Here is an 11,276-nt window from a genome sequence, read left to right as displayed (position 1 = left end):
CATTTCCGGCTCCTCCCCGACTTTTGGGACACCCTGTATATATATATTGAGTAACCTCTTTCTTTTCGAAGTCGGTTAAAAATGATAGTATTTCGTTTGTATTTGATTGTACCACCAATCGTTTCGTTTGTACCTTCGTCGATTAATAATTAAAAAGAGTTCAGAAAATGGTCAACAACCGACATTGAGATTTTTGAAATCTGTTTTTTCCCTATTCTTTAGAATCGTTTGTACCCGTTTGAACTGGTTTTCGTTTCGTTTGTTTAAATTTTATAATTCAACCGTATCAACAATTGCTTGTAAAATTTTAATTACTGAGGTACAGACATAAATCTATCATTTAATTTAGACGAATTTCAAACTTCGTCGTACAGACGACGAAAAAGCTTTTGGCAACTCCCTAAGTAGAATTTAATTAATATATGATTGGGAAACCTGTACTAATTAGACATGCTATATTACGAGCACGATTGTTGCACTTGCATAACTGTTGAGAAACGAGAATGCAGGTCAAAATTAAAGTGTTTGTAGGTTGAAATTAAAATTAGAAGCTCGAAATGTCATAAAAATAACCGAGTTCGATTTTGCTCACTCGTTGTCAACACTATTTTCATAAGAATTAGGCGAGACCAGTGCTTGCACCGTTTAGAGTAGAACAGGCAACTGTTCTATATCGTTATCACGTTCTTCCCTTCGATAATGTTATCCTGAACCGTACTGTAAGGCAACGCGTTTATTGATACTGTTTTTAATTATAGTACCCTCCCCCAAGCGCTTCGATGCAGTGTATCGCGAGACATCGTTAACAGCGGTCAATTATTCGAACTTAATTCAATTGACAATCGCTTGGCGTACAATTAGCAGACTCGATGGAAATAACTCGCGAAAGTTTGCACATCGCCATGCATCGAAATAAATTGTTATCTTCTCTGATAAAGAGATCGAGACCTCTTCGTCGACATTTTGCACTCTAGAGAGTTTCTTTCTACTTGAACGAATGAGCAAGTTGGGGGAAGAAACCACATTAGAGCGTTCTTCGAGATTCTTTTCATTGTATAAAGACAAATTGAAAAAAATTTGCTTAACTTTGTGAATCTTACAAGTATATTTTAAAGTTCATTTGGTAATTTTTTAAATTTATTTCACACAGAAATATTTGAGATATCAACTATTCCAAATACACATATAGTAAGTTTTTGCCTGTGTCTGGTATAGTAGGAATTCTCGAAATCAAAATTGTTATTCCAAATCAATGAAATATATTTTTTGTTTATTTTGACGTTATTAACGTGATTTCTAAGAATATGAATCGAACTGCGGTCGAAAAAGTTTAAAATCGAATTTTTCAGGAGTGTCTAAAGGAAACGTAAATTGCAATAAAAACGTACTTATAACTATGAGAATAATAATTTGCCAGAAAATTAAAAATGAAACATAATACAAATGGTCACGTAGCACTGTAACTATCTAAAATTTATTTTAATGTCGGTATGCGTTCTCCAATCTAACTCTAGGAAACTTAACAACAAACTCAAACTTATCTATGAAATTCACCTCGGTGACGATGGCTATTGTGAGCAGGTCTGATGACAGAAACTTGTCTTGCTATCTCCCCAGACGCCTTGCGCCCGTCCAAATGCACCCAAAAGCACTCAGGGATTCGAGGAACAATCCTTTGTCATTTATCAGAAGCAACCCCGTTTGAAATTGTAAGATTTCTTTGTCTCGAGAAAACGCAACATAGTATAAATGATTCCATAAAGTTAAAGGGCTAAATTTCATAAAGTTAGAATATAATACAAACTGCTGTGTACCATTGTTAATTACGCAAAATGCAAATGCAAAGAAAATGTCGAATTTCCATGTAGCATGGATATCTAATTATTAGATTGCGGATTTTTATGCGAACTAAAATCTTTGCGAACGTACCTATACAAAAGTTTACTTTCAATATTTTTTTATATTATTGCACACTGTATGTATTTTGTAATTTCTTGCATATTCAAATTTCCTATGAATGCGTAGGAATCCGCAGTGCACTAATTGTACTATAAATTTATTGAAGGAAACTGATATTATCCTCCTGGAATAAATGAAACTTAACTAAACAAAAATACCTATTGCGCAATAATCAAGGTCCGATGAGAGAAATTCGGTTTAGTATCTTTTCAAATGTCTCGCAACCCAAAAGTGCTGTAGGATTCGAGAGACGCCCTTTTGTCAGTTTTAAAAATCAATACCCATCTGTTTCTACCAATTTGTCTCGATTAAAAGCTAGCGGGTATTATTGGGAACGAGAAAGTAATCCGGTCGATGATGGAATAGTGATAAAAAATAATCCCTTCGAATAATAACGAACGTGTATCATTGTTATTTACGTAACATGAAAATTCTAAGAGACTTTCCGTCACTATATGCTGACTATTTAATTTTACCGTCGATTTATCAGTTGAAACTAAAAGTTATCATTTAGTGATGACTGAATTATAAACTCAAGAACTGTCTACTGCGAAGTAATCAAGATTTAACGAAAGAAACTTATCCCGTTACAAATTGTCTCTAAGATTTAAAGGACACCCTTTCGGAACATTTAAAACCCAATACACCTTTCTATGAATTGTTTGTTCTACGCAAAGTTAATATCATTCAGGATAAAAAAAGAGAGATATTACGTCACCATAGGCTGCCTAATTCAACCGTTGAATTAACCATGAAAATTAAAAATTATCCTACTACTGGAATTATTGAAGTTCAACTAAACAAGGTTGTTCAACACATAAATCGAGGTCTGATGAAAGAAACACGCCTAGCTATCTTTTCAGATGCCTTACGCTCACCTAAATGCACAAAAAGCACTCAGGGTTTCAAGGAATGATATTCCGTCATTTTTCAAGAGTGATCCAACCGAGATCATTAAGATTTCTTTGCCTCGATAAAACGTAATAGACTGGACAAAAATATTCCATATATGCGAAGAAATTTTTAATCGGCATATTTTATCCATCCAACTAAACTATAGATCTGAACAGCGGGAATTAAGAATTACCTTACCGAAATGATCGAAATTTAGCCTTGCACTTGCCTAGCTACTTTTTAAATGTTTTACACCTGTTCTAATGCACGCGTAGCACTTCTAAAAGTACTGTGATACAAACTCGTTTTGTGGTTTCTCCGATTACTTTACACTCTTACAATTTCTACGTTTCAATCAAAAACAGACTAGACAAAAATGCTTACTGTGAAACAACCAAAGTCTTGTTAACACGTTCAATGAAAACTTTGTTTCTGTACAATTAGAGACTACGTATTTCATGCCAATCTCGCCGATTTCACGAACCCCTCGCGATTAATTTATTCAATTCCTCGGGGAAAAGCAATGATTTATTAGAATTAATTACAACGCTCGGACAAAAATGAATCTGGATATACGCTTATCTCTTTGTATGGATAAAAGTCAGCAAAGTCTAAACGATTTCTGTAAGAACCTTGTAAAACACGAAACGGATCAAAATGACCTAGGCTAGTGAACTGGCGTTTGGCTAGCGTTAAAGATACTCGTTTCGCGATCATACGGAATACAGAACTCGTACGGAACAGCACTCGTCGAACGGTCCCCAGAGACATTTTTCGAAAGCAACCCCGTACAATTTCTCCAACAACCCTTCGACAAATTGATCTTATTCCCCTACAATTGAAGGACATCCCCTACAACTACGAAAGAATCATGATTTGTCGAAAGAAAAATCCATCCATCTCTCCAGATGCCGCACACCCTAAGGCAGACTCTGTTACGTTCGAACGAACGGAGCGGCAACGGATGCGACACTCTAACCGAGCCTGAGGATCTCTCGGTGAGAAACAGCAAAACGTAAACGTGTATACGGACTTACCTTGACGAAATGCAGGTTCTCCTTGTCGAGGAGGAACTCCATGGATTTGTGTGGCCGTTGATTGATGGTGGAGGCGGCGCCGTCGTCTTGGGGGCTCCTGTGCGAAGCGCCGACGGGCGACTGGGGTACGTGGAGGGCGTGCTCGGGCCTTAGTCGCGGGGTGGTCGAGGTGTGATTCAGATTGAGCAGACTCCTGGTCTTCTTGCCGGCGGCGTTCGTTGAGGCGGTGGTCGTCGTCGTCGTCGTCGTCGACGGGACGGCCTCGTCGAGGTCGGTCTCGAGCAGGCCGACCGGGCGCTCCTGGGCGGCCTGCATCGCACGGGCTTTCGCCATCTCGATGGCCGCCGGATTTCCAAGGTCCGTGGCCGCGCGTCGGCGCGACGAAGACGCCGCCGCCGCCGCCGCCGCCGCTGACGGTCTCGAGCTCAGCGCCCCGACGCGGGGCGGTTGCGGAGGCAGGGGCGGCTTGCTGGACACTGGCGCCCTCCCGTTCGCGCTGTGGAAAACCAAGCGAAAATTCTCCGTCAGTTTGTTCGCATTAGAACTGAACCTGTCGCGTCGGTTGCGACGGTTATCCGTCGCTAGTCGCGGGTGCTTCTTATCTCTATCGAATTATTTTCGTGACATGACTTAAGGGGGCGGACCAACGTAAAATCACTTTCAAGGGGGTTATCCTGATATAGGAGGTCCAAAATAAACGATTTTTCGTGAATTTCTTTAGGATAGAAAAAATAATTAATTCCATCGAACTTTGTATCCTATTTTCATACATATTTGAGTAGTCTGTAGAAATTCGTTCAACAAGAAATATTCAAATTGAGTCGACTGTGACGCATATTTGTAGAGCACCTGGCAATTAAAACCTCCTATCGGCGGGAAAGATGCGGGTCGTAATTTTGGTTTGACACAAAAAAAAAAAAAAAAAAAAAAAATAAAAATAAAAATCAAAAGAAATTTTCATTCTCGTACATTTTTCTTCTGTGTGAACTGAAGAAATTCATCCAAAAGAAAAAAATTGTAAACAACTTTTTTTATCAAGTTAAAGTGATTTTTTTCACCCAAAGAACTCGTTCTTTTTTTCGAACTTGCGGTAAGTTCACGTTTCACCATTTTTGCGGGTTTTTCTCAGTTGAAATCGAAAATTTGAGGAATATTGGAAAGTAGTAAAGAGTGAAAAGGAAAAGGAATAAAAAGACATAAAGGGCAACGCGCGTTATCGGCACGTAACACTTTCCCGACAAGTTTCGTTTGCCCCTGGTGGCTTTGAACTTCACCGAGCCGTGCACAGATCCTCCATAGGTCGTTCTCGCACCATGGCGAATTCGTAGCAGCGGCTTTCACGCGATCCGATCATCAATCACGCAGCACCCCGTTACATGCAGAAGAAAACGCGGAAACAGGACGCGCGGTTGCAACTTATGCTTGCCTCCTAAACGCTTGATTGTCTCGCAAACCGGCATGCAAAAATAATGGCGGACCACTATCCGAACACGAGCGCGTTATTTAAACAACGCGTACCGTTTCAGAGACTTCAGCCACCGTTCAAGAAAATCTTTGAAGATTGCACGTTTCAGCGCCAATGCTTTCGTCGAATGTACGTTGAATGCCAGCATTGCGAATAAAGTGATTGGACGAACGTTTCGTAACCCTTAATTGCGACCAGAGGTGAGCAAAGTTTTACTCTATTGGAATCATAGATGTGAAAATTGTAATGTAAAAGTAACGGATTACGCATTACCAAAAAATGGGTAAAGGCCGAGTGGCTAATTATAAATTAAAAAAAGTAATGGGTAATAGATAACCGTCCCATTAATTTTGTAACGTGTAATGGAACGGTCACCCATTACCCATTTTTTTTTGTGATCGGCTATTTTTCTAATCAAATATGCATTACAAAATTATTGCAATATGTACAATTCTGATTAACGGACGTGTAATATAGGTTACAATTTTTTTTCTTTTTTTTTTTTTAATAATTCATATGTGACGTAATGTAAGCGAAAGGTCTTACTTACGTAACAAATTACACGAAATAAATTATCTATCTATCCGTCTATAACTCTGATTTGAACGCGAAAAAGAAAATGAAATCGTTTCATTAAGGGATGGACAACAACCGACCAACTTTTATTTACTCAGCCACAAATTTGATCAATTTTTAGGCAATTAAACGTGAAAGATGATGTCGTTTAAATGTCCACCAGGACAAACAAAAATGCTAAAACATTATTTGGAAAACGTATTTGTCAGTCTCAACGCCTAACATTGACATTTATTATTTTACACTCACAGCCTCCACACGTTCCTTTATCTATGGCAGGGCTTACTATCTAGGGCCTAGATTCTAGGCTAACAGACGAGTTCACTAGCAGGCCTAGGACAAAACACGCGCACTTTCTCCGCTTTACAGACTGCGATAGATGCATCTAACACGTAAGTTCTAACGCCGCAGCGAATGAGATAATATCAATCCGTTTAGCTTCTTCCTGTACCACTTGCTTGCCCCTATTCCCAGCCATAAGACATTACCCGATCAAATTGCGTGACTCACGTCGAATGGTAGCTCGGTTGCGCCCGCGCTTCGCGGAGGTCACTTTCCTGAGAAAGAATTGACGGTTGCATTTTTACAGACGGAAGATTCAGACGTTTAAGTGCGCACTTAAGCCTTCGGATGAACGCCTGCGGTTGGTCGTTTCGTCGTGCGGAATAGAGTGGGTGCTTCGAGTCAGACGGATCCGAATCGAACGATCGCCTCAATTACACTCAATCGCTGTCCTCTATCTTTTTTCTTTTGCCTTCTGTCCGCCAAGAAAAAATCAAATCATCACGTCGTTACGCGGTACGCATATATGTGCCGTGTTGGTCAATTTTATAGAGAAGCAAGCGATCCAAGAAAGGAAGGGAAAACGTAACGTTAAAAGAGGGGACGTCTTCGACTTTTCAGAGAATAAATAACATGCTCTACAAGATGCGAGAGGTTTGGTCGAGCCATCTCGGCGTAATCGGTGAACATACCTTTAAAAAAAAAAAAAAAAAAAAAAAAAAAAGGACGTCGAATTGAGTAACCTCCTCCTTTTCGAAATCGGTTAAAAAGTAAATTAAATTTCTAATCGAATGAGTTCAGATAAACGTAGCAAAAAGATTATTCAAATAAACCTAATTAAGATATTAACCCTTTGCGGTCGTATTAAATTTGCAAAGGTAGTTGGGGGTGCACAACATAGATTTCAAAAGTCATTGAAATAAAGATGTAAATATACAGATTCGTTGTAATGAAAATTGGGTCGAGACTTGAAACCATAGAATATCGATAATTTAATCCAACAAAATGTCAAATAAATATTTTCACTCAAACTATAGTTACAAACGATTGAGCGCAAATGCACAGAATACATTTCTGCATTTCCTAATATGTTCTTTTTACTGTTCGCTATGGGTTCGATTACTGCATGTATCATCTCCAACGGAGTCGTTGATCGTCAAGAGAGTCAAAAGGAGAATTATATTTCTGCTTCGCGCGATGCTACGAACTCGAGGTATGCGAGCATGAACGAGCCTATGGTTAAATATATACCTCTACGCTTGTAGGTGTACCAGCCTCGGAAGCCTTATTAATCTTATTTCATTCCAGTACAAGTCCGGAAGTCGTTCGAGGTGGTCCGAAGCGTACAGCTAGTCAGTCGTAGAATTTCTCGCGCGACTTTTTGCTTCTCTGCTGTTCGTTATATAAAGAGATCGACAGAGTTCTGCCTCATTCGTCTATGTTTCCTCTGGTCAGGCTTTTTCTGTTTGTTGCCGTACGATCAAGATCACACGCCTAAGATCACATCAAATGACCTCTCTATACATTATACAGTGCTATGCTGCCCCCAGGGGATGTACCATGCAAATATGCAGCTACAGTACGAGCTTAGCGACTCTGGACTCCAGAGTCTGGAGTACCGTAACTAGATGGGGGCCAGGGGTCCCCAACAGACGTGTACAAAAGACAAGACTAACGTAAATGTAACGTGCAGAGTTACGATAACGCGAACTGAGCCAAAATTAAGGAGTTACGTAAGGCAAAGTAATGTCAAGAAGTTCTCTCTCGCGATATCGCCGATGGTAATTATTAGACTGCGGATCTTTGAGGAAAATAAAATCTTCGCGAACGTGGTTACAAAAATTGAACCTAAATAGGAATTGATTTTATTCTGCAAATGTTATAACATGAACTTTACTTTCAATCTTTTTTATTGGGTTGTCCGAAAAGTCCATGTCGATTTTTGGTAGGTGGTACAGGTCTGAATATATCGAAGTGGTTGAAAACGAATAACATGCATACATCCCTTAAAAAGTGGAAAGGTCTTGTGGAACAAAATGGCACCTATGTAATTCAATAAATATATATTAAAATTCAAACGTGTTTTTGAATGTTTCTTAGAAATTCGCACGAATTTTCTGGACAACCTAATATATTCTTGCATATTGTTTGCATTTTGTAGGTTCTTGCGCGTTCAAATTTCTTATAAATGCACAAAGATCCGCTGTCTAGTAATTATTTTTGGGGCAAGTGTCGCCTTTGTTGAAAATGTATTCCGATCCAGATCAGTAAACTCATCGATGCCTGGTTTTGACTTTATCTTTAACAGTGTTCAAACCAGAACACCTCTTTAAGTAAACCTATGTTAATAAAAGAAATACGATGTATATTTGTTATTGCGACTTGTGGCTGTTATTATGTATAGCTTCAAGCTTTTTGTATATATTTAACGATGCATAATTTGAACGTTGCACAAATTATAACGTCACCGTGTTTTTGTCGTTAGTATCGCAGATGCAGCGACACGTCGCAATGACTTAACAGCCCGATAAAATCCAGCGTTGAAGTCACACCTCTAAATATATACGATTCGTGGCCGCGACGTTTCAGATGAGAACGAAAGGGGAACCGTCGACAAGTATTATTACTGGAACGCGGCCCATTTTCCGCTACTTTCTGCCGCCATGTTCGTTCGGATCGTACCCTAGTCCAGGACAGAGATGGGCGTAATTTTATTCGAATAACGATTACACGTATTCAGATACTTGATGTACTATTTGCAAAGACAAGGTACGCACAAAAGTATACACAATCAGCTCGAACCAGATATTTTCGTAATGTTTAGTGTAGGTATTTCGTTTAATCTCTTATTCGTTCGGTTAGAAACACAATTTTGATTGTATCCAGTTCGACAGATTTTTTTTTTTATCTTAACAACCACAAGATATCGGCATCGACAAGAGCTATTTTAACGTTAATATGAATCATTAAACAAAATTATATCAAGTTTATACGAAAATATTCGTACACTCTTCCTGAATAATGTTATTGATATAAAATACATTGGAATAGTTCTTTATTTTACAGACCTCGAGAAGAAATTTCGAAATCATGTTATGATCGTCACACCGAAACGACCGCGTAAGAGAAAACCACATTACGAGTGTTTCATCGATATTTATTTTTCTCAGAAAACATGTCGATAATGTAAAATAAAAATTGCATTGATTTCAGACAACAACTGTGATCTCCAGAATTTCCACCAATAACAAAGCTAATAACTCAAAGATTTTTCTGTGAAATGAATTGAAAAAATGACCCAATGTAGTTTGAAACATCCCCAAAATATTCTCAAAGTTAAACGAAAATTAAATACATATTTTTCTGTAAAAGCAATACGCAGAAAAATGTCGGAAATTCTTCTAGTGTAATTTCCCCCCCCCCCCGAGGGGAGGGAGGGGGATAGGGAGAGGAACAGATCGAAAGTTGTTTATGTATTGCATTTTTTATTCGAATATGTATCTAAATAACAGTTTTGTATCATCTTTGTGTCAGAACGGCAAAGGTCGCGAAGAATGCAACGGATTCTTGAATTACAACGTTCCGCAGCAGCTTGTGATGATTCATCGGGGCCCCACACGCACGCCCTACGTCTCGTGGATGTAAACAGCCGTGGGATATCGGTCTCGTTATGTTCAGCGCTTTGTTAAATAAACGAAGAATCGCGAGACTCGAATTATTCGCGGTTCGAGGGAGATAAACGGACGTTGAACCCTCGCAACTAATTTCCAATAGAACACGCGATGTAGAGTACGTTTAAATTTTGTCGAACAATTCAAAATAAATATCGTCGGTATTGTTATTGTTATTACGTAAGAATGTTAATCGATTAGTAATAATTTGGCCTTTTTCAATTAATTTTTTTAATTTCTACACGGAGTTATATGTAATAGTGTTCGTTCGATATTCAGGCCTTCGCGAATAAAATATTTATTTTGACTGGAAAACTGTTATTATAATAATTGTTTAAGAGAAATCGAGAGACACAAGAGTAAGGTGAATATAGAATAGAAAAGAAATGAAATGGATTCATGTATTCCTCGTATTCCTTTTAGGAATAAATGTAAAATAGATATAGAAGAATTATTTGAATAATACTTGTGTATTGTTGTTTTTACAATTTATTCGTCAAGTGTTAAAATTATTTTTAAACGAGTATTTGAAACAATCGTGACTCTAATAAGTTACATCATTTGTTACTGGTTTGGAATTTCGAAATAAAAAATAAAAATATATAAATACATTTTTTTCTGAATTTATATCTTTGCTTAAATTTATAATATAGTTTTAATTAATTTATATTATCAGACACTGTAATTGTATTCATGTTTAAGATTGTCGAGAATACGATTTTCTTTAATTTTTTCAAGTTTTTCATGTTCATTTATTTGTTGAGTGTGCATAGCTCACAATTGGCTGTAACATCTTCCTTTTCGATATCTATTTTATAAATAAACCAAATCATTGAAAATATCCAATATTTTGCCATGTATACCCTACGTTCTTTTTCATACGATTTCTTTTTTTATACAACACGATCTGGAACGCAAGCTCTGATTAAAAAAAGAGAACAAGAATTAGATGTACCCTTTTCATTTCTTGTCACACACAGAAGCATTGTTCCATAGCAGTTTTACTTTCCCAGACGAGCTCGAAAATGGACCATTTTCAACCATTGTCTACCATCTACCGTCTAGCGTCCACCGTACCGTCATCATTATAACGGTCGCGGTCGAGTACGAGTCGAAGCAACGCGCAAGAAAAGACCGACGACTCGACGAGGTACAAGCCGCGCTGATTCGACGGAATTCCGCGCGATAAAACAGATGTTTGTAAAAACCAAACGAGAGAGGATCAGATACGCCACACGTTCCGAGAAACGAGTTCGATCGCGAGATTAACGAAGCTTGCAATAAAAACACAGCTGCTCGGAGATTGGCAGGCCGTTCCCCAAGTGGGGCTCTTTGGTACTTTAAGCCGAAAATTATGGCTTCTCTACAAATCCAATATTTTCCGCGGCAAAC

At 38.3% G+C, this 11,276-nt stretch overlaps 1 protein-coding gene across 8 annotated transcripts in view; it reads right to left on the bottom strand.

Moving 5' to 3' along the window:
* The window catches only part of LOC128890891 (uncharacterized), a 98,889-nt gene that overhangs the window by 51,110 nt on the left and 36,503 nt on the right, over window positions 1–11,276 (bottom strand). For all 8 annotated transcript variants that reach the window (XM_054149865.1, XM_054149864.1, XM_054149868.1 and 5 more), the window contains one exon: window positions 3,891–4,386. In XM_054149865.1, coding sequence (XP_054005840.1) covers window positions 3,891–4,386 — 496 coding nt within the window. The remainder of the gene's footprint in view (window positions 1–3,890; window positions 4,387–11,276) is intronic.

This window comes from Hylaeus anthracinus, unplaced genomic scaffold, assembly GCF_026225885.1.
Source record: "Hylaeus anthracinus isolate JK02 unplaced genomic scaffold, UHH_iyHylAnth1.0_haploid 12001, whole genome shotgun sequence".
NCBI lineage: Eukaryota > Metazoa > Arthropoda > Insecta > Hymenoptera > Colletidae > Hylaeus > Hylaeus anthracinus.
This window is presented reverse-complemented; position numbering and strand designations above follow the sequence as displayed.